The following is a 24,539-nucleotide window of genomic DNA, read 5'->3' as shown; positions in this document are numbered from 1 at the left end:
AAGCATTGGGCTGCTGGGCTTTTTTTTTTTTTTTCTTAAAGGTATATTTATTTATTTTCCTTTTTGTTGCTCTTGGTTTTTATTGTTGTTGTAGTTACTACTGTTCTTGTTATTGATGTCATTGTTGGATAGGACAGAGAGAAATAGAGAGAGGAGGGGAAGACAGAGAAGGGGAGAGAAAGACAGACACCTGCAGACCTGCTTCACCGCCTGTGAAGCCACTCCCCTGCAGGTGGGGAGCCGGGGGCTGGAACCCGGATCCTTACGCAGGTGCTTGCGCTTCACGCCCCTTACGCTTAACCCGCTGCGCTCCTGGGCTGCTGGGCTTTTACCCACACATTTCCACCAGTCCCACCAGCCTTCCTGCTTGTCACTATTGGGCACATGCTTCAAGCTCCTGCTTCAACAGCCCTTTCTCCTGCCTCCCAACTCTCTAGGATATTTTGATGCATTCCTTAATGTCATGTCTGTGCTTTCTGTTGGCAGATTTCCGCTTTCAGGTCACAGGTAATATTTTCCTGTATTACCCGGTAAGCGCCTTACAGCTAGAAGCTGTTTGACTTTAGGCAGATGTGTTCCTCAGTGCTTAGTGTACGCATATACAAAATTCGGCTTGTTATACATAGTTCCTGCTTCGCAAGGTCTTTCTATGGACGCAGCATGCAAATACTTGCTGGACACCTGACTTTGCCTGGAACGGAGTAATCACCTAACAAATACTGACTCTTGGCACAACTGACCGCGGCTACGCTTACTACTAGGATGATGATGACTGCTAGTACTGTTAGCTACCACTGGGTTGTTGCCTCATTTCACTCATTTATGTATTTGTAAATAAATCCATTTTCTATGCAGTGCTGGGAAGTGTGCCGGAACATTTGCATGTGTGAGATCACGGAACCACTTCCCAGCTCATTTCATATTCTCTCTCTACATATATACATACTTTGCTTGGCGGGGAGGGCTGACACCTTCCCAGGAGTTTAAAGCTTTGGTTTGAACCCAGCCACATATGTGTGCAAGCTGTTGTTTTTGGGTTTTTTTTTTTTTTTTTTTTTGCTTCTAGGGTTATTGCTGGGGTTCAGGCTCCTGGAGGCCATTTTTTCACCGTTTATCATTGTTGTGGTTATTATTATTGTTGTCATTGTTATTGGATAGGACGGAGAGGAATGGAGAGAGGAGGGGAAGACAGAGGGGGAGAGAGAAAGACAGACATCTGCAGACCTGCTTCAGCACCTGTGAAGCAACTCCCCTGCAGGTGGGGATCCAGGGGCTCAAACTGGGATCCCTATGCTGGTGGCGCCACAGGCGCTTAGTCCACTGTGCTACCATCTGACCCTGGAAGGATCTTTTGACTCCCTTGTTTTCTCCTTCTCTTCCTCCTCCTCCTTCTGCTCCTTCTCTTTCTTTACAAAGAGATATTGAACTAGAGAGCTCAGAGCACTGCTGTTATACATATCGACATGCACTGAACCCACAACTTTAGTCACGCAAGGTGGATATACATATATATGTACATATATATATTAATTTCTTTATTGGGGAATTAATGTTTTACATTAAACAGTAAATATAATAGTTTGTACATGCATAACATTCCCCAGTTTCCCATATAACAATACAACCCCCACTGGGTCCTCTGAATCCTTCTTGGACCTGTATTCTCCCACCCACCCACCCCAGAGTCTTTCACTTTGGTGCAATACGCCAATTCCAGTTCAGGTTCTACTTGTGTTTTCTCTTCTGATCTTGTTTTTCAACTTCTGCCTGAGAGTGAGATCATCCCATATTCATCGTTCTGTTTCTGACTTATTTCACTTAACATGAATTTTTCAAGGTCCATCCAAGATCGGCTGAAAATGATGAAGTCATCTTTTTTTATAGCTGAGTAGTATTCCATTGTGTATATAGACCACAACTTGCTAAGCCACTCATCATCTCTTGTTGGACAGCAAGGCGGATATTTTACTGATGGGCCGCACCCCCATCCCTGTATATTAGACGCTACTTTATCCCCTGGGATGAATACCTACCCTTGTCTCGTGAGCACACTTTGCATGGCCTTCCAGTAGCAGTGTTTGAGCTCTTCAAGACTAAGTGTGTTAGACAGAACACCACCATACAGCTCACTCTGCCTTTCATTGCTCTGGATGTCCACTGTGATCACTGAAATGAATGAAAAGCAATATATTATAGGGGGGAAAAATAGAAGAAGCCACTGTAGTTGTGTTTATTTATAAACCACCCATTGATTTTTGAAGTGTGCTCATAGACTTTATTATGCACTTTCAGTCAGAAATCAGCATTCGTCACTATCTTGTTGCAATACTGAATATGTCATAAATTTAAAGAGTGTAACCAAGGCTCAATTTTCTGTGGGTTTCTTTACTATATCAAAGAGTGACTTCAACTTTCAGCACTTATTTTATTTGCCAGCACAAACTCATGGGTTTAGTCAAGTGCCAAGAAAGGAAGTCAATCATCTGAATTATGTGGATTCTGGCAAATCCCTCTATTTGGGGAAAAGGGAACTTGGTGTCCCTTTTCCCCCCTCCCCTTGCCGCCTTCAGCAAAATCAGATGATTATAATAGTGAGAATAAAACTCCAGTAATTAATCTACTAGTGCCAGGCTGCTAATCTTTGTAGAAAAATGATATTGTTCAGAGTACACTGGTTATCTTTATGCTTGCCATTGATACATAATTCAATTGATTTTCGCACTTTTTTTTTGCATTTCAAAGTGAAATACAGCTTTTTGTCATGTCACTAGATTGGAATTCTTTGACAATATATTAACATGCCAAAAATAATCTCACACATAAGAATAATGTAGAAATAAATTACAGGTAGAGCTGTATCCCTAAGGAGATTTTCATTTGTGCCATAGAGTAGAAGACTTATAACCCAACTGACACATCTATTTCATTCCAGTCTGCTTTAGGTTCTCAGTTCAGTTCAATAAATTGCTCATTGTGCTTCCAACAGGCTCAGTTTCACTGGGCAGTGTTCTTAAACAAAGGTCTTGTAACTCTGAAGTATAACATGAGCTTTTTTAAAGAAGCAAATGCAGGGGGCTGGGTGGTGGTGCAGTGGGTTAAAGGCTCATGGCCTGATGCACAAGGACTTGCCTAAGGATCCTGGTTCTAGCCCCCGGCTCCCCACTTGCAGGAGGGAGTCACTTCACAAGTGGTGAAGCAGGTCTGAGGGTGTCTATCTTTCTCTCCCCCACTCTGTCTTCTTTCCTCTCTTGATTTCTCTCTGTCCTAGCCAACAACAAAACAGCAATAGTAACAACAACAACAACAACAACAATAGCAACAAAAGGGAAAAAATGGCCTCCAGAAGCAGAGGATTTGTAGTGCAGGTACCAAGCCCCAGCAATAACCCTGGAAGGAAAAAAAAAAAAATCAAATGCAGAGTCTTCAAGCAAAATAAAAACCATATAAGTGAATATCTTGATAGTTACTCAAGATAACGTGGTTCTATCTTTGGACCTTCTTCAAATTTAATTCTTTTCAACTGTGCCCAGAGAATACTGGAGAGTATTCTCCTAAGGTAGATTTTGATTTTTGGAAATCAAATACTCTGTAGACATAGTTGTTAATGGATGAGAAGATCAAACAGAGTCATGTGAATTTTTTTTTAGGTAACAATAATGATTGCAAATTCAAAACTCTGCATAAGTTAACTTTTTACCTGCTTTATATGTAGCTTAAAAAAGTTTTCAAGTCATGGTGATATGAGGAATAAAGACATGATAGTTTTTCAGCATGCTTAATATTTTTTATATTTATTTATTTATTCCCCACCTTTTTTGTCTTGCCCTTATTTTTTAACATTGTTGTGGTTATTGATGTTGTCGTTGTTGGAAAGGACATAGAGAAATGGAGAGAGGAGGGGAAGACAGAGAGGAGGAGAGAAAGACAGACACCTGCAGACCTGCTTCACCACCTGTGAAGCGACTCCCCTGCACGTGGGGAGCCGGGGGCTGGAACCGGGATCCTTATGCAGGCCCTTGCGCTTTGTGCCATGTGCACTTAACCTGACTCCCCAGCATACTTAATTTTTAGCTCCCATCCTCGGTGTGTAACTTCCTTGTGGAGTTCTGTTTGTCCCTGTTGAATCCTGACTGTTTAGAGCCCACAACTACATATGGCTGCTATTGACATGGGTATATGTATAAATGAACATGCAGTAAAATAACTCAAAAGACCTACAAAATACAGTGCTGTCTTTCTTCTTCTTCTTCTTTTCAAAATATTTATTTATTTATTTATTCCCTTTTGTTGTCCTTGTTGTTTTATTGTTGTAGTTATTATTGTTATTGATGTCGTCCTTGTTAGATAAAACTGAGAGAAATGGAGAGAGGAGGGGAAGACACTTAACCCACTTCGCCAGACTCCCAGTGATTTATTTCTTCTGTCCTCCAATTCTTTTCTCTCCTCCTCCTCCTCCTTCTCCTTTTCTTCTTTAGGTATTAACTTAAATCATTTTGTGTTGAGGTCTCCATTCAATACTTTATGCTAGACACCTTATTTCCTTTGCAGCCCTTCCCCCCAACTTGGTGACTTAGTGACTATTTGCATCTCCTTTTCAACTTGAAGAAGTGAAGGTCCAGAGAAACAAAGCAACCTGTTCAGTTCTGGATTCAACCTGAGAAGTGCCACTACTGATTTATAACCTCAAACTAGATTTTGTGCTCCCTCTCAGTGCACCCTTGTTTTGCTGGTATGTGGTTCATGTCCACATATGACCCTTCCAATTATCCTAAACCGGGGGCAGAGTAACCTCCTTCCAGAAATGAGGAAATTGACCAAGTCGAGTTTTAGAGAGAGAGCTCTTTCTCATTTAGGAACTAATGGAGGTCCTGTGAAAAACCTTTTAAGAATGTTAAGGGTTTACTGCAGAGCTTTGAAAGGCTCCGACTGGAGGTTGAGTAGTTATGGAAAGGTGACAAGAGTAAATTTATTTAGAATAATTTCTCATGTAAAATCCCAAGCTCTCAAAAGACCTAGAATGTTATTTTATTGAGGAGAGAAATAATTTAGAGTTGAAAAAGAGTGATCTTATAATCTGCTCTGGAAATATCCAATTATCTGACTAATTCCTTAGCTTCCCCAATCAATTCTCTCATCTAGAAAATAATTACCCGGAATAGTTCATCTAAGGGGTACCTTTTGACTTTTAAGCATCTAAATGCATGATAGGATAATAAGTGCAGTTTCCCTGGAAATCTGAAAGCTTCATCTCTGTAGCCTGGAGTTATCTGCAAAGGCTTACATGAAGAGGAACCTGATAAAATGTGGATGAATAGAGGTGTTTAGAGGAATGAATGTCCCTTAAGCTATGAACAGGATGCCAAGCCCTGGAGCTGTAGATTTTCACTTGACTTTGATAGGCAGAGGTCCCTCCACCCCTGGGTCTTTCTTTTACTCCTTCTCTGGATAGTCCTTGATTACTTATTATCTTGTGGACCATTGGTCTCAAGAGATCTAGATATTTTTTTTTCCCCACTAAAGGTAATGGGCCATAGATAGGAAGATTTGAAATGTTTACTAAAATCTTTGGTCAAGCTCTTTAGGCTTGCAGAAATCAAAGATAAGGAGGGCCCAAGGGGAAAGGTGATTAGAAGGTTCTATTTAAAAGGTGATTGACTTTATTTAAACAAAAGAAAAACATCAGTTGTTTGAAGGCGGAGAGGGGAAGGATCCTTTTGATTTGCCTTGATTGATGTTTTATTACCTTGTGGATGGGTCCTTCTGGCCAATAAAGAAAGGATGGTGATGTTTATTTAGATTTGGAATGTTTCTTGGAGGTTTTCACTTGGTTGTTACTTTCTGTAGGTGTGAGAATGCCCTGTGAGTAGATGTGAGAATACCCTATGAGTAAGCTGGTGAAAAGTCAATTTCTTTCTGGGCTTTTATCTCTGGTGATGAATGCCAGTGGTTACCTATCAAAACTGTTCCTTGAATAGAGGAACAGTAACTGGAAGTACAGCTATCCAGAAATTGAAAGCTGTTCAGATAGTTAATGTCCATAAAATTATATGCTCAACTGTCAATCAACTGTGGTCTTGATTCTGAAGAGTTAATTAAATATCAGCACCAGCTACTGGGAGTTTGGATAGCATCAATAAATTGACTTTGGATTCCAGGAATAATTCCAGTAGGTTGCTTGTTCTCTCCTTTCTAACATGTGGGGAATTTCTCTGGATCTAACATAACCACACCAAAGAAGGTCATTCCAGGCAATAATAAGCCCCTTGTGAAAGATACTTCTTCTAGATCAGAGATGTTTCTTACATGTCATTGTTAGATCTTTTGCACATGAAAAATCTCAGAGTTTTCTGGAGTTAACATAGCATTCCAGTTAAAAGCAAGATTTGTTTTTAGCATAGGACTGGTGGTGGATTAGCCAAGAGGACCAGCAGATGAAAACATGATTAGAGCCAACACCAGCAGTAGGACCAGGGTGTTGAAAATTTCCAGAACCACTTGTGGATAAGTGGAACATAATAGTTTATGAATTCAGAAGTCTATTGAGTGCTTGGGTAGAGCTTGCTACAGTCATTATGGAGTGTCACAATTCTTCTCCTTGAACTCTCTCTCTCTCTCTCTCTTCAGGTCCTGTGACTTATGCTCAGGTGTGCTGGAGGGCCTCACCACTTGTAGTTACTCCAAAGAAGCAGGGGGACCCCCAAGAGTCAATCAAGGCTAGATTTCATTAGCAATGGAAAGAACAGGAAGTAGCTTACACAGAGACAAATGTTCCTCACCATAAGCACTAACCTCAGTGGTCTTTGAATCAGTTTTCATCTTCCTTCTCCCTTCTGCAGATATTGGGTGGGGACAGTTAAAAAGCCTTTTCCCATTGGTCCCTGTGGAATGCACTGCCTCATTTGCATATCTTGTTGACCAATTGGAGGTGTTCCATAGTGTCTACACCAATTTCCCTGACCTATGATTTCTTATCTTTTGGATAACATAACAACAGTCAATTCTGGCCTGACTACCCTGACTCTCCTGCTTTTTTTCCTGGAAGGTCATAAAAGAACTCAGAGATGTTTGTTCCTAGAGTAGAAACTGGAAGTTGGCAATCTCTACGTATAGTAATAAATAAATCATGCGCCTAATTAGCAAGCCAAAGAGTCTAATCATGAGAACTAGATCACCTTTCTGTAGGATACTGAAAAATGTCTGTGATGACTTTTTTTTCTTTTCCCAGAGCCTTGCTCTACTGTGGGTTATGGTGTGCTGAGGATTGAACCTGGGACTTGTAGCTTCAGGCATGGAGGGCTCTTTGCCTAACAACTACACTATCTCCCAGCACATGATTGATGGTTGAAAGTTCCCTTGCAAACACCTCTCCACGTCTCATTCATCTCATTTGGTCTGCCTTTGAAAGAATACTACTTATTCCCTTGATCAATAGATAAATAAGGTTGTAAAAGGTTCTTGCTCCTGACACATATTCACTGGGAAATTGAGCTCATGGAATCTTCTCATTCATTTCTTCCTTACCCAGAAAACATTTGTCTTGGGGCTGGGTAGTGGAGCACCTGATTGAGTGCACATATTACAATACACAGGGAGTTCAGGCTTCAGGTCTACACCTGCAAAGGGAAAGCTTCACAGATGATGAAACTCTGTTTCTTTCCCTATCTCCCCTTTCCTCTCAATTTCTGGCTGTCTCTATCCAATAAGTAAATAAAGATTATATATATATATATATATATATATATAAATTTTATTTTTTATTTTCCCTTTTGTGGCCCTTTTTTTGTTGTAGCTATTATTATTGTTGTTGATGATGTTGTCGTTGCTGGATAGGACACAGAGAAATAGAGGAGGGGATGACAGAGAAGGGGAGAGAAAGATAGACACTTGCAGACCTGCTTCATCGCCTGTGAAGCGACTCCCCTGCAGGTGGGGAGCCTGGAGCTCGAACCGGGATTCTTCTGCCGGTCCTTGCGCTTTGCGCCATGTATGCTTAACCCACTGCGCTACCGCCCGACTCCCCACAGCCTTATTTCAAACCCCGGCACCACATAGGAAGTGTTATGGCAATAGAGGAAATTAACTCTTTCTTTGTATCTCTATTTGAATGAAAAAGCATCTAGGAATGGTGAGATCTCACAAATGCCTTTCAAATTTTGCCAAATAAAAATCCTTATTACCTTAGGGGAAAATCACCTTGACCTTTGCACAAAGACAGAATCCTGTTTAGGCCTGAATAGCTGTTATTTTAATATATATATATATCATAGGGCTGGGGAGGTGGCACCATTGGTAAGACAGTAGATTTTCATGTATGAGACCAGTGCAGTTTCAGTTTCTAGCACCACAGTAAGCCAGAGCCGAGCAGTGCTCTGACAAAATAATAGTAGCAACAGTAACAAAAAATGTGCAAACAAGCCAAATTGGCATCTACATAATCCCTATCTAAATACAAAGACTTTATTTGCACCAGATAGAGGTTTAGTGCCGACAGGTGGATAGGATAGTTGTTTTTTGTATATTGCTCATGGTCTTTTTTTTTTTTTCCCCTCTATTAAAATTGTGCTTTTTCACCTGGCCACATTGCTCCACAAGTTGAAGGAATAAGTGCTTATCTGTTTAAGGAATCAATATGCATAGTTTTCTTTCTCTACTGGTTCCATCTTGAACTAAAATATTTGGTTTTCCTCCACTGGTGATGACCTTGATATCTGAGGAGTTCTAGGAATTTTGTAAAAAAAAAATATGTATTTATTTATTTATATAGACATATATTGCATACGTTCTTTGAAAGAGGATTTTTGAGATACAGACATGTCAACTGTCTAAGCTCGGCACACACAGACGGCTGTTGCAAGCAGAAGCAAGTCTAAAGCTTTGAAGAATGTAACAGACAATGAGGATGGTGGAGGCCTTGGAGTGGCTAGTCTGTTACTCTGTATCACAGCAATGAGCCAACCAGTCTCAACATTATTTACGTAGGTTTTGGTGTTTTTTGTCTCTGAGAGAAAACTTACCTTTCCTTGGTATTTTGCTGTTTAAATACTGAATGTATATAGAGGTCCTTACTGGACTTGGACATTTCTTTACTGCCAGGGATATCTCTGGGGTTCAGTGACTGCGTGATGACACTGCCATTCTCAGTGCCCCCATAACCCTCCCCTTTGTTTTTTTTTTTTTTTTCCAGTCTACAGAGTTTATTGGGTTCATAACTGGACAAAGTCACACGTGTACAAAATGAAGCTCACACTATCCCAAAGCAGAGTAGGGACCGAGGGCTGGGGGATCTGTTACTGGCCTTTGGGGGGAGCTCTGAGGTGAAGGGCAGCTGACCCTCCCACTCCTGAGAGATGTGGCTAGAGGGGAGGGGAGTGGAGGGGGCCCATCTTTTTGGTCACAGAACTCAAGAGCCTGGTGGGAGCCAGGTCAGACAGACAATGGAGGAGTGGGAGCCCCAGAAACCACCCTTCCCAGAGGGGGCCTGGGGATGGCGCCACTAGTCCCGCTCGCAGTGTGCTTGGTCCAGGCCTAAACTCGGGGGCTGGTGCAGAAGGGAGGAGCAAAGCAGGAGGGAGATGAGACTGGTGTGCGGCGGTGGCCAGGGGCACCTGGGCCTGTGGAGGAGGGCGGGCAGAGGGAGGCTGGCTGCCCACTGGGCGGCTAGCAGCGGGTCTCCTAAATGCCGCTGCGGCCGATGTAGCGGACCCATCTGATGACGTCATGGTCGCTGTAGTTCAGCTTCGGCTCAAACACCTTCAAGTAGCGCACCTTGAGGCCAGAGGGCGCGAATGGCACCTCAAAGTTCATGGAAATGGGGGGCCGAGCCCATTTCTTCTTGTCGTTGGTGGGCAGCAGCTCAATCTCCGCGCTGATCTGTGATTCCTTCATGCCAGCCATGCGCTTGATCTCCCACACGATGGCGTTCTCACTGGCCTTGTACTTGGCCTTCCCCTTCATGCAGATCACCTGTACCCCGCTAGTGTTGAGTGGGGTGGGGATCCTCACCTCGATCTTCTGAGCCAGCAGTGAGGGCTTAAAGTTGGACTTGATGACCACCTTGACCTCCAGCTTGGTCCGGCCCACCTCACGCACCAGCGGGATCACGCGAAAAAGGCAGGATGATGTCCTTGGTGGTGCGGTACCTCATGAGCTCAAACTCGCCATCTGGTGGGATGAAGCTGATGCTGCGCTCCGAGTCGAACTTGCTGAGCCGCACGCACTGGTGGAAGGTGCAGTCGTCGATGGCGATAGACTGCTTCCCACTCTTGCTTGTTTCGTCGGCGGTGCCTTTGCCCTGCTTCTCGATGACGATCTTGTCATTCATCCCAAACTTGCACTCAGGCATGCCGCTCAGGTAGCTCTTCATCACCACACGGCCAGACACGTGGGCGCTCAGCACCTGCCCCTGTGGAGACATGAGGAGGTTCACGCTCTCCAGCACATCCAGAAAGAGCTCATTCCGCCGATACTTGATGCCTTCCCGCCGCCAGCCGATCTGCCCAGTCACCTGGCTGGTGATCTGGGACTGCTCTTCCTTCGTCTGATGCTGGCTCTTGATGCCCTGCTGGGTGATGAAAGTTTTCAGGGCGCCCGTCTCCGAGTTCTGTGGGTAACCAAAATCCAGAATCTCGTCCAGCAGTTCGTAGATGAGGACAAAGTTGTTCTTGATGTTCTCCTCGCTGATCTTGCCGAAGTAAGCAGCCATCACGTCACACATCTTGTAGAGGAACTCAAAGACCATCGCGGCGTTGACATTCTGCTTGGTGACAGCAGCCAGCCAGATGTTGGACCGCTTGACATGAAAGAAACCGATGTCATCCCGGTAGACTCGGGAGATGAGCACCTCCCCCTTGTGATTGTAGATGAATAAGCCTCCAATCATGGCGGCAGCTCAGTCTCCGCAGCCCATCGCTCTGAGAACGGACCTGGTGTCTGCGGCCCCCGGCCCGGCCGGCCCGGCCGCTCTCCTCCCTTTGTTTTTTTTGTTTGTTTTTTCTTTCCTTTTGTTAGGGAGAGAGAGATGGGATGGGGAAGACACCTGACTGTCCCACCACTCATGGTTTCCACTGCAGGTGAGGACTTTGGACTTGAACCCAGGCCCTCCTACATGGTGAAGTATGGGCTCCACCAGATGTGTCACCATTTGGTCCTTTGACTTGGACTTTTAAAATAATGGTTCTGTTATATTTTTCACATGGATACGCGGGTGAATTCACCATGGAACCTTGGGGTTAGAACAGGAGACTCGGGCATGCAATTTTAGTGCTATACCATCTGAATTCTAGCCAGTCAAGCAATAATTCGATTTTGATCTTCCTTCCTTGACTGGTCTTAGAACCTACTTATTGATGCAACCAATTATTTCATAATTTGATTGTCACTTGGATCTCTGGAACTGATCATGAGACTTAAAGGCAGCCCAAGTTAATTTCCAGAACTTTGAGGTATCAACTCTATCTTCAACAACTTCCAGCCGATGATGACAGGACTTCCAGGATACTGTGTGTGTGTGTGTGTGAGGGGCGGGGGGGAGCGGGGTTTGAGGAGGGACTTCAGCGAATCAGATTTATCCAGTAGTGGACTGTGGACTGTGTGAATGATGTACTGCTTTGGGGATGATAAGGAGAACTGCTCTTCTGCGGACCACAATGGGCTGCTGTAATTCTTCTCTTCCTAGCTCTCACAGGACTAAACACAACTAGGAGAGCCAGGGAACAGAATTCCTCCTGTCGTCCATCCATAAACCATACATGCCTAGTTCTTAGCCCACAGATATAATGGATTTAAAAGCCAGTACCTTTTTCTGGTACTTGCTTTGTCCCTGAAAAGGAAGCTTGCAAGGTCCTCAGGCCCCAGGTCTCCTCCCTCCAGGGTTCTGTTCTGCAGCAGCAAGCTGACACATGCTGGGCACAGATATTAACCCATCCCGAGCTCCCAGTCTGCCCACCCTGGTTACCCACTGCTGTGTGGCTCCGTTCTAGAATTTACTTCTGACGGTGATCAAATGTTTCATGTTAGAGAATGTTCACTGCCGTTTCCTCCCTAATGGGTAATGTGAAACATGAAGGCAGGTGAAAGTAACAGCGTGATCACATCCTTTTCGCTTCCTGTTCTGACTCATGAATCAGTCTCCTCCGCCTTTATGTTTACCTGAATCCTTAATAAAAAACAGCACCTGATGGTGACTTGCTAAGACATGTACAGTAAGGGAAGAAATTATATATGAAAAGATTTGAGCTTCATCCTAATTTTTTAAAGGAAGAAGGGAATTGAAGGAGGGAGGGAGAGAGAGACATTATGCTAATAATCAGCCTGTGTGACCATGTTCTTTTTTTCTGTTCCAATGAAGTCTGATTCTCACAAGTATTTTGATTTATTACATGCTCCTACAGGCCTCCTTGCTTTTGAGGGCTTATTATTTTGATATTCAGGGAACATAACACACTCAAAATCATTTTCCTTGTGGAATCTGTCTCCCTATCCCTCTTTCCAGGAGTGTTTTTTTTTTTTTTTTTTTTGGTAATTTGAAGAAAATATTCACATTCAAACATCCTTTTCCGTTTCTGGTGTTCTGTTTTCACATTAAGGGAAATATACTTCTGAGTGTCTCTTCTTAATGAAAGAGGGGATGGTTCATTTGTTTGTGTGTGAAAACTTTTGTGTTGATGGTGGATACACTGCTTGCCACCATGGGTAATGTAATTTTTTTTTTAACTTTTTTTATTACCTTTATTTATTGGATAGAGGGAACCAGAAATTGAGAGGGAAGGGGGAGATAGACAGGGAGAGAGGGAGAGACACCTGTAGCCCTGTTTCACCACTTGTGAAGCTTCCTCCCTACCCCCTACAGGACCAGGGGTTTGAACCTGGGACCTTGCACACGGTAATGTGTGTGCTTAACCAGCTGCGCCACTACCTGGCCCCCATGGGTAATGGTTTATAGGACTACCAGGCGGAGTTTGTATATTGATGGCATATTAGAATGTTGCTTTCAGTCTAGTCTTAAAGACAATGTGTGGAGATCTGAGATGGTTTTTGAGTCAGAGGCTTGCTATCATAGGCATCGCAAATCATTCAGTCAAAATAATTCAGCTTTGTGTACAGAATCATCAGCTCCCTCTCTCTAGATGCAAACAGTCTAAAGTTTGTTTTAGAGGAAAGGTATTCTCTATTGGTACAAGTCAGCGTGTTTTGATCTAAAGGGATTGGGAGCCCCAAGGGTGGAATGACTTTTCCACAGTTTCTAGTGGGGAAAGGAAACCATCCATTCGTGTTCCCCTCTGCTCAATACTTGGTGACAGCCATCTTGACCCCACTGTATTCATAGTCTTTGACAGGATCTCTTCAAAACAAGTCCCAGGGGCCAGGGCCCCTCTCTTCCTTCCTCAAGTGATTCGGTGTTTTTATTGTTTAACACGTTCGAGACCATTTCCCCTTTATGCCAAACAGTGTACTATGTACTAAATCATGCACATATTTTCAATGCACAGAGTAAAATTACTCATAGTGCTATCATTCAGAGAGAGAGAGAGATTCTTACTCTTTTGTGTAGATTTTTGAGTTACTTTTTTCCTTATTTCACATGGAGAGAATTTCTTTTATGTTCTCTTCTTCTATGAATCTGAGACTGCAAATGCTAATTTTATCCTTCGTCTGGGTATATACCCGAAAGGATCTAGGCTAGGAGCATGGCTTGAGTTGAGGAAACATTTGACAATGATTTCAGCATTGGGATGTGGCCTCGTCGGTGTTTGTTGGTGCTGAAGACTGGGATAGGAAAGGCAAGATATCAAGGTTTCCTCAGAGAGAAAAAATAAAACTGATAGAATGAGAACAGCCATGGTTATTTATTTATTTTACATTTTAATTGAAACAACATGATTTATCAACACCATCTACATTTCCTCTGTACAGCCACAAACCATTCAGCATCCCACACACCGTATTCCATTGGCCACCAACAGTTGAGTTTGCATTTTATACTCTGCAGTTAATGTTTCTCCCTTCCCCTATGGTAACCACTAACTTCTTCCAGTCTAAGAGTTGACTTTTTTGTGTTCTATTTGTTCATCCTCAGCAGTGAGCTTAACATCAGAAGCTAAGGTTCCTGCTCTGCTGGCTGGGTAACCCCCTTGAAGCTTCATCTTCTAATGGGGAAAGTAGGAGAGCTGCTTTTCCGGGTGGTGTGGCTGATTCATTTCATCATGTGAGGTTCTGTTGAGGACGGTAATTGGCCAACGAGGCCAGTAAGAATCACATGAGATTAGAATGCAAAAGGTGTTCAGACCTTTGGTGATTATGAATATGGTGATTCAAAGGGAATGAGAATCCGGTGAGCAGTGGTGGGTGGGCTGGTAAGCAGGTGGGCTGTTTATTTTAGTAAACTGATTTTGTTGTTGGTAATGTATCTAATGCTTAATATGCACTTGATGTTAAGGTGACTATCCAGCCTGGAATTAAGATCACTTACTGTGTTGTGCTGGTTACTTTTTCTCCTCTAGTCTTGTGAGTTTTTTTTTTTTTCTTTTTTAACTCAATGAGTACATTCTCCTGTGAAGCTAATATGTTTGCTCTCTCACCTAAGAGACTCTTATCAGACTTTTACTGGGGATTACAGGCCTCCATATCAGACATCTTGCTGTATTTACACAAGAGTGAAGGAGACAGGCAAAGCTCTGTGTTTTAAACAGCAGATAAAGTTTGTGCTGTGTGCGGGGAGAGGGGACAGGAGGGGGAAATGGCCAACAGTTGAGTGGGGGGTGGGAGCTGAGAGATGTATAAACACCTTAATATGTGAAAGCACTTCTTTGTCTCTGCTCAGGAGGTTGAGAAATTGGGGGGCTGTTGAGTTCACAGAACAGCAGCACCTTGGGCTTTGGAGTCAGATTACCTGGGTGAGTTTAAACTCAACCTAGTAGATTGCTTAGTTACTGAGCGTGTAGGCTATTTCGGCACTGTGCTTCCTTCTTTTGGGGAATGACTGTAATAATAGCATCAGTGTCCAATGGTGATCATGGAATGAATAAAAAAATGCTTTGCTTTCATTTTTCAGTTGTCATTTGATATTGATTTACAGGTTTGTAAAATAACAGGCGTACAATTCCACACAGTTCCCACCATCAGGAGTGCCACGTCTCATCCCCTCCATTGGAAACTTCCCTATTGTTTACCTTTGGGATATGGACCAAAATTCATTTTTGGGGTGCAGAAGGTGGGAGTTCTGGCTTCTGTAGTTGCTTCGCTACTGGATGTGGTTGATCCATACACCCAGTCTGTTTCTATCTTTCCCTAGTGGGGTAGGGTTCTGGAGAAGTGAGGTTCCAGAAAACATTGGTGAGGTCTTCTGCCCAGGAAGTCAGGAAGGAATCATAGTAGCATCTGGAACTTGAAAACCATTGCTTTCTTCAGGACTGATCAGTGCCAGCTTGTGTTCAATCCCTGTGAAGGCATGAAGGTACCCTCAGAAAAGGGGCAGGGGCTAGGATCTCTGGGTCTGAACACACTTGAGTGTGAGTATATTTTTAAAAGTCAGTTGTATGCGACTTCCAGTCCATTTCTGTGTCTAACCACTAGGATCTGTTTCCCTGATGGAAAATGGGGAAGACGTGACCGTAAACATGTGATCTTGTTCCGCTGAAAGGTATCCTAGAGAACATGCAGTTAATTGCTCATCTTCCTCCACAGCTCTGACATCCACACCATAAGTCAGAAAAATTCATCTTTTACCTGAGTATATATGCTGTGCATTAAGTCTAGCCCCTGTTTTAATCTAAATGGTGAAGTGTCATGCTGGGTAATCATAATGGATGCCACCCGGTATATATATTCAGGGATGGGTGACTTGCAGCTGCTTTGCCTGGAAGCTATGGTGAATGCCAGGTTCCTTGACAAATTAGTCTAGTTTACATCATCAGTTTTTATCACATTCTTTTTTGTTTGTTTGTTTGTTTTCAATATTTATTTATTTATTCCCTTTTTTTTGCCCTTGTTGTAGTTATTATTGTTCTTGTTATTGGTGTCATCATTGTTGGATAGAACAGAGAGAAATGGAGAGAGGAGGGGAAGATAGAGAGGGGGAGAGAAAGACAGACACCTGCAGATCTGCTTCACCACTTGTGAAGCAATTTCCCTGCAGGTGGGGAGCTGGGGGCTGGAACCGGGATCCTTATTCTGGTCCTTGGACTTTGTGCCACCTGCACTTAACCCAATGTGCTACCATCTGACTCCCTATCACATTCTTTTATGAAATATAAATTTCTATCTTTGGGCATATTATTTGGTGAGTATTAAAAATAACAGTAACCTCTTTTAGAAGGCCTTAAAACTACATAGTTATAGACTGATGAAATTTCACTCCCCCAGCACTTATCTCTGGGAGGAGGTAAGACTAATGACAGTTTTGAAACTAAATTCAAAAAAGAGTTAGAAAAATATGATCCTTGTTTGGACAACTTAATTTTAGATACCGAACTGGAAAAGTGCATTCCTTCTTATGAGCACTTTTTTTTTTTTTTCATAAAGTCAGGTACTGCTTATGTTGGTGTTGAAAATTGAATTTGAGATCTTTGGTGCCTCAGGCATGTTTTCGTAACCATTATGCTATCTCTCCACACCTTGAACATGTTATTTTAATTCACTGGCAACATTTACACAACGTCATCGATTGAAATCCAGGCTGGGGTTTCTAATAAAGATCAATTATGTGGCAATGGATACAGGTTGTGTTTGGTAGCCTGCACTGGCACTTGAAAGGCTGAAATTATTACCAAGTCTAAAAATACATTCTTTGTATGTCATAGCTTCCTGGCTTAAGCAAAGTCATTAAGAGCTCATCTAAGTTTAATGCAGATACCCAGTTAAGTATTTGGGAGGCTCTCAATGGTCACTAGGTAGGACTTCACTTTTGTTTTTCTCCTTTAGCTTTAATTTGACATCAACTTCATTAGGCAGTGACATTTGTAAGTGCAGGTAACATTCAGTGACACTGAAAGCCCACTCTGAGGCTGGGTCAGACCATCTTATGCCAAAATTTATCCTGAACTGTCCACTGCCCTGGCTTTTTTTTTTTTCCCTCTTCTTCCAGAAAGACAGAAAAGATAGGCGAAACACCAGAGAAGTGAGAGGAAACTTAAGTGTAGCTTACTACTTGCCTTATTGACTGTTACGGGTGATTATATGGTCTTGGGTTTCATTTTTCCTTCATTCTGGCTTCTACAAAATGCCAGCTTTCTGGGGCACTTGAGCAGAATCTGACTGGTTTAATACTTACCTATTGTAGAGTGCAGGTGCTCAGGAGCAAGGTGATGTGAGTTTCACATGTGGCATCAGGTTGCAAACTGGGTGGGTCAAGCTTCTTTGATCTGGAGTTACTTCTTTGCACTGACCCAAATATATACCATTTAATAGCAATCATTGCCCTCAGTAAGTAAACATTGTTTGATCACCACAAATTTTTCAATTAAAATATATCTTTCTTATTTACCCCATATTCTCTCCTCCTTTCGCTCTTTCCATCTCTCTCTCTTTTTCTCTTTCTTTCTCCATCTCCCTTTCTCCCCCCCACACATATATTTTCCCCTCTGAGCTCTCCTTTCCAGCACCAAATTAACAAAAGAGATTTTGATTTATTCCCTGCACCTGGAACATTGACACCTATTAAAATAGCATGTAAAAGGTAACTGCTAAATAAATGAGACGATTAATAATCGACCTTACTTCTTATTGAACAGGTCAATTAAAGTCATAAAGTGCATACCGAGAACCCAGATAACATAACAACTTGCTGTTCTTCCGATCCAAACCACAGCCAAGATTTCCTAAGCAGGAGAGTCAGACCGGTGGTGCTAGCATTCATAAATTCTAGGTGCTTAGTGATGGCATGAAAAATAATAATGATAATAATAATAATAAATACAATATTTAAATTAGAATCAACGTCAGATTATAATTGTCTTTTACAATTGTCTTTTAAGCTAAGAAACTGAGAATATAGTGGAACTCTCAGAAGTTAAGACGCCTGAAAGTGGAGGACAAGTATATGACATGGGAAACTCTTGCTGGGTTGGGTATGTCCAATTCAGATTAAGAAGATCCAATGTCTCCAAATGGATGTTTAAATCTTAGTAGCAATGAGTTGTGTGGTAAGAGCAACCTATTGTCTTTGATTCCCAGATAGGTCATTGCATAGGCATGTTCTTTTATCACCTGGACCAGTACTACAAGTTTCGCTTTTCCCCACATAAAGCGTTCATATCAACAGTCCAAAAATCTCTTGAATTTCAGCCTCTGTTGTATGGCACCTTCCTGAACTGTTTGAAATTCGGATCTCCTTTGAGCTTCTTCATGGACTCCCTTGGTTCGTTCAGATTGTGTGTGGTATTTGATGTGCAGCAGTGACCAGTTTTGCTGAGTTTTAGCATGTACACAGCTGGCATCATAGTCCAGGTCAAGAACAGTTTTTTTTTTAATTTTTTTTTTTTATTTAAGAAAGGATTAGTGAACAAAAGCATAAGGTAGGAGGGGTGCAACTCCACACAATTCTCACCACCCAATCCCCATAACCCACCCCCTCCCATGGTAGCTTTCCCATTCTCTATCCCTCTGGGAGCATGGACCCAGGGTCGTTGAGGGTTGCAGAAGGTAGAAGGTCTGGCTTCTGTAATTGCTTCCCCGCTGAACATGGGCGTTGACTGGTCGGTCCATACCCCCAGTCTGCCTCTCTCTTTCCCTAGTAGGGTGTGTCTCTGGGGAAGCTGAGCTCCAGGACACATATGTTAACTCTCTTTTCAATCACCAGGTTCCAGATGTCACCAGGATGCTGGCTAGGCTTCCCTGGATTGAAGAACAGTTTTTAAAAAATGTTTCTCCTTTCTCCAATGACCTTTGATTGGTAGACCTCCCCTCCCCCTCATCTTTATTTATTTTCTGGATAGAGACAATCAGAAACTGAGGTGGAAGGGGGTGATAGAAAGGGAGAGAGACACCTGCAACACAGCCTCACCACTCGCAAAGCTTTTCCCCTGCAAGTGGGGGTTGGGGGGCTTGAACCCAGATGCTTGTGCCCTCTCAGGCATTTGGCCTAAAAATCTATATTTTGTATTTTTGTATATTTTGTAAATCTTGTATTAATAGGTTTGTATTTTCACTTTTTTTCACCCTATATCCTACAAAATCTAATGAGAAATACTGATCTGGTCTTGAATAGGACTTTCTTTTTCTCATTCAAAAGCAAGTTTGGAAATGAGTTTGACTGCTTTAAGTGAGGCCAAGCAATAACTACTTCTTGACATTTACCAGAGAAGAACACAGTCTGAAAGGTTGGTTATAAAAAGGGGTTACGGTCTTACAATCTTGTAGTCTACTGTTAATTACCAATAAAAAAAAAAGAAAGAAAGAAGAAAGAATAAAAAAAAAAAAAGAAAGGGATTACTGAAAGGAGTTCCTGAGTTAATGCTGCATGAACCCCACCAAACTTTATGTGTAGAATGACCTGCCCCTCTCAATATCTGTTTTTTAAATATGTGTTGATGCTAACTGTGGTTAAGAAAATACAAATATATCTTAAACAGTTACTGAGTATGCAGTAGCCTTTAGTCATTGTATGATTTCTCATATAATGATATGAAAAAGTGATACTATGAAGGGCTCATCACAATATTATGATGTCATATTATGAAACACAAGTCTCAAAGATGATTGATTTTTTTTTTTCATTTGTGCAGAAGCACCAATAGATAGGAAAAAAAGAATGAGCTTATATGAGCTTTCAAAGATTTTTGAGAAGTGAATTCAACATTAAATCTCTTAAAACACTTGACTGATAAGTTTAGAACTCTGACTTCCTAAAGATGCAGCTATTATGTTTAATATAATAGGTATGTGTGTGTGAGAGACAGAGACAGAGAGACTCTAAATTCTGCCCTGTTTTTGTTGAGTAATAAAGGGAACAAATATACGTGCAAACAAGTGTAAAAGCATAAGTGCTATGTCCACAAAAATAAATTAGAATTTTGATTCCCCTGTGCAATGTTTGATAGAAGTGGTGGCTGCTTTTTTGGTGTTGAAGAGGAGCTGAAACATTTTATTATTCATCAGTGACTGAGAAGCTGTGAATGATCCCAGTGAAAGCAAATGGAATGCAGTCTGGTTTGACTGAAGTGGGGGGGTATTTGAAAGACAAATCTGGGCTGGTCTTGGGGGCCTCTTTACTTTCTCTCTTTTTCTGTTATGGTCTATTCAGTGGAGGCCTTGCAATGATTTCCAACAGGGCTGACACTATCCGCATGAGTATTATATTTTCTTTACTACATTGAACAGGTGTTTAAAACTTCAGCTTAAATCTAGTTAATGCCCAGTAAGGTAATATCTAGTTAGTAGACTAGGGACTGAGCTACTACAGAGAAGGGGAGAAAACAAGTCTTGGCAGTAAGATAGTAAGGCCCAACTGAGAGTCTTGTTGGAAGCAGCCTACCTCTGTTACTTTGAGCTGTGAGTTTTTAGATTATTGTTGTTGCCTTGCATTTGAAAGAAATTAATTACTTACCTGCTATGTGCAGATCCCTTAATAAACATTTATTCTGAAACTCTGAGAGGTTTCTTTCTCTAAGCACAGACTGTAGTAAGATTAGTTTTGACTGGTAATACCAGTAGCATCAGTAATAACCTGAAAGGATGTTTCAGAACTGAAGCAGAAGAAAGTATCGTAGTAGCCCAGAGAACTGAAGGAAAGGAAAGTTTACTCAAGGCCTATTACCCCTTTTTCTCCTCAGCCTCTTCCTACCCTCATAGTCTTGCTTTGACTCATCATCAGCTTCCACAATGGTGCTGGACATTATCTCAGCTCTGTTGCTGGTGACTCAAGCTCCAAACACTCCTTTCCAGAAACTTGCATCGTTGCAAATGCAGGAAGGAACCTGGATTTTTCTTGGTGGCCAAGGGAGCTTAGTGATCTTAGGATGTTAGAATTCTCAAACTTCCAGTCCCCATTTGTTCTAGTCCACCCCCTCTAATGCTTTCTAAACCAATAAAATAAAATAAAATAAAATAAAAATGCAAAACTCCATTTATAGACAGCTAGCTGTTACATTACACTGTGTTTTCTTTAAAACTTTTTCCTGCTTCCTTAGTCAAGGAAGCTTTGCCAAGGGAATTGTATGTGGGAGGGTGTGACTGACTGAGCAAAAGGGATTTATCTCTCATCCTATCTGTCTGAGCTCTTCAGGCTGACTTTGATTTGACTTTTTTCTTCTCCTCCCACCAGCTTCACCACCCCCTCCAGCCTTCCCTGCTATCTTGTTCCCCAAATTACCCATATCTAAATATTTTAGCTTTTCACACTTGATCTGCTGTGAGCAGATTTTCTGAACCTAGCTAACTCTGGTACTTATAGGCAACACCCCCCCACCCCACCCCCCCACCCCCCGCGCAAGTATTATCAGCTGATCACGCGAGCCTGTGTTAGAATTGTCCCATTTCCCTTTTGGCAACTTCCAAGCTTCTGTCATGTCGCCAGATTGTTTGAAGGGAAGTCTACAACCCAATAGCCAAGAAACATAGAAACTGGAAAGTGAACCTGAAATTCTCTTTGAAAAGCTTGGGTCACAACCAAGAATGATCCAAGATGCCTTCAGTATGCATTGGGGCTTAAAAGCTAACATCGTGTCCTCATTTACTCTGCCTACAAGTAGGCAGTGAGTAGCTGCCATGACATGGTCCTGTCCTGGACACTAGAGATTTCAGAGTAAGCAAGGGAACCACATGTGCTGCCGCCACTGGGGAAGGATTCAATTCTATAGGAGCAATAAACACTTGGCCTTTAAACACAGTTCACTACTGAGTGGACATTCACAAGAGGTCCTGGCTGACAGCCTTTTATTTATTTGATATATATTATGTTATAATATATATTATGTATTAGGGGATAGAAGCTGGGACCTCAGGGCCTTAGGCAGGAAAGTTTTTTTTTTTTTTTCCTTTTTTCTTCTTCCAGGGTTATAATGGAGGCTTGGTGCCAACATTACAAATCCACCACTCTGGGAAGCTGTTTTTTCTCCCCCATTTTTTTTCCTTCTATTTTATTCAATAGGATTGAGAGAAGAGAGGGACAGAGAAAGATAGATACTTGCAGACCTGCTTCAGCACTCAGGAAGAATCATCCCTCCTGCAAGTGAGCAGAGGTGAGGCTTGAACACTGGTCCTTGTGTATAGTACTATGTGCACTTAATCAAGTGCACTACCATCTGCCCCCCCCAACCCACTCTTTAGAAGTTTCCTTGTTTGCTTTTTACCAAACTGTAGATGAGGATCATTTTTACACAGTAGAATAAGAACTGAACTCTAAGACCATAGGGGCAATCAGGATTGGAAATCTACAACTGGTTCTGAGTAAATCTACTCAGTTCTATTTTTCTCTCTCTCTTCTTCCTTTCTTTCTTTCTTTCTTTCTTTCTTTCTTTCTTTCTTTCTGCCTTCTTTTCTGCCTGCCTTCCTTCCTTCCTTCCTTCCTTCCTTCCTTCCTTCCTTCCTTCCTTCCTTCCCTTCTTTCCCTTCTTTCCCTTCTTTCTTTTTTTTTCTGGAAACACGTTAACTATCTGCAATCTCCCGGTTTAGGTGGAAGTCAGTTAGGTGAGAAAACAGGAAAGCAAAGATCTCACTCACTAAACACCAAAGCTCTGCCCGCACCAACAGCTTCCTAATGTCAACTCGAAACCTAATAACTCTTCATTGACTTCAGCTGCTGTTGACAAACTCTGGTCAGCTAAGGTTTGACTTCCGGTTTGAATCATGCTGAGGAATCTGGCCTCTTGGCTGGCTTCTGCTTGGAGTCTGTGGTGCTGTCATGCAGCTGTTATCAAGGTGTGGCCCAGTGTAAGTGGTCAGAAGCCTTGAGGTCTGGTTACCAGTCTCCTAAAGGCTGTTGGGTTAGCCATGCAGGAGATGTTGTGTAATTAGAGGTGGAAGTGTTAGCCTCGTCTGTCCAGGAAGATCTAGACATGACTCACTAGGAAGCACAAAGCCAAGGGTGAAATCAAAATGTGCCCCTTATGTCACTTGTTTGGTTTCTCAAGTCCACTTATAAAATAATATCTTGAGCTATGGGGGAGGAGGCAAATTAATCCTTTTTGTCACTTCTTGGGAACACTGACACTGCCTTGATTCTGCTGCTTCTCTGCTGCTTCTCTCCTGGGCCTCAACAGTGTCTCCAGTAGTCTCTTTGCTGCTACTGTTTCTATCATTTGTGTTCTACCAGCAACTAAAGGCTATCTTTTCACAAAAAGATACATTTATTTGTTAGCTGTCAGACTCAGGCAAAAGTTAATAAAGTAATGAATCCCTTAAAATAGACCACTAGCTTTTTTCTAAATGAAGATCCAAAAACTCATTTGGTATAGTCTTGCCTTTAGGTTCCTGACTATTAAACACTTTTTTTTTTCTACTTTATATCTTAATGCTTTTTCAGCTTCCAAGTTGCAGATTTTACTATGCAGGTGGACCAAAGCTATTGTCTGGGGAGATGGTATCAGAGTTGCAAATAGGACTAGGAAGCTGGATCAGGGCAGAGTGACTCCCAAATATGGGAAAAGTATATAAGCATCCTTTTATAGTGTCTTTTTTTTTATTATTTATTTTCCCTTTTGTTGCCCTTGTTGTTTTATTGTTGTAGTCATTATTGTTGTTCTTTGATGTTGTTATTGTTGGATAGGACAGAGAGAAATGGAGAGAGGAGGGGAAGACAGAGAGGGGGAGAGAAAGATAGACACCTGCAGACCTGCTTCACTGCCTGTGAAGTGACTCCCCTACAGGTGGGGAGCCAGGGGCTCGAACCAGGATCCTTCTGCTGGTCCCTGCACTTCGCGCCACATGTGCTTGACCCGCTGCGCTACCACTTGATTCCCTATGGTGTCTTTTTTTTAGGTCTTTCTATTTACTTGCTGTTTGGGATCACTGCGAACTATTGTGCACTTTTGCTTTAAGGTGTATATTTCCCCCTGATTTATGGGTATATGTGCGCATGTGCTCTGTCTCATGGGCCCTGGTCTATATCTAGGTTCTGTGGCCTTATTAGGAAGGAGGTGCACCGCCTGATATGGAATTGAGGAGTCCTATGAGCTAGGAACAGAAAAATAAAGAATGAAGGAATAGAGAGAAGGAAGGAGGGAGGGGGAGAGAGAGAGGGAGAGAGAGAGAGAGAGAGAGGGAGAGAGATCCAAAGCATCACTCTGGCATATGCAATGGCAGGGGCCAAACTTTTTTAAAAAATATTTTTAAATGTTTTTTTAAATATTTATTTGTTTATTTTCCCTTTTGTTGCCCTTGTTTTTGTTGTTGTTGTAGTTATTATTGTTGTTGTTACTGATGTCGCCTTTGTTAGATTGGACAGAGAGAAATGGAAAGAGATGGGGAAGACAGAGAGGGGAAGAGAAAGATAGACACCTGCTTCACCGCCTGTGAAGGGAGCCTTAAACTGGGATCCTTAAGCCAGTCCTTGCGCTTTGCACCACATGCTCTTAACCCGCTGCGCTACCATCCAACGATTCCCAGGG

The 24,539-nt window shown here is 42.2% G+C and overlaps 2 protein-coding genes across 3 annotated transcripts in view; one reads left to right on the top strand and one right to left on the bottom strand.

Moving 5' to 3' along the window:
- The window catches only part of EPHA4 (EPH receptor A4), a 166,937-nt gene that overhangs the window by 36,617 nt on the left and 105,781 nt on the right, over window positions 1-24,539 (top strand). The window lies entirely within an intron of this gene.
- On the bottom strand, window positions 9,161-10,994 carry LOC103111782 (AP-2 complex subunit mu-like). Its single transcript, XM_007521122.3, is given in 2 exon segments — window positions 9,161-10,107; window positions 10,109-10,994. Coding segments are annotated over 2 exon segments (1,206 nt in total). The 5' UTR covers window positions 10,880-10,994; the 3' UTR covers window positions 9,161-9,672.

Source organism: Erinaceus europaeus, chromosome 7 (assembly GCF_950295315.1).
Source record: "Erinaceus europaeus chromosome 7, mEriEur2.1, whole genome shotgun sequence".
NCBI classification, from domain to species: Eukaryota; Metazoa; Chordata; class Mammalia; order Eulipotyphla; family Erinaceidae; genus Erinaceus; species Erinaceus europaeus.
Note: the sequence above shows the minus strand (reverse complement) of the source record. Positions and strands in the feature narration are given on the sequence as shown.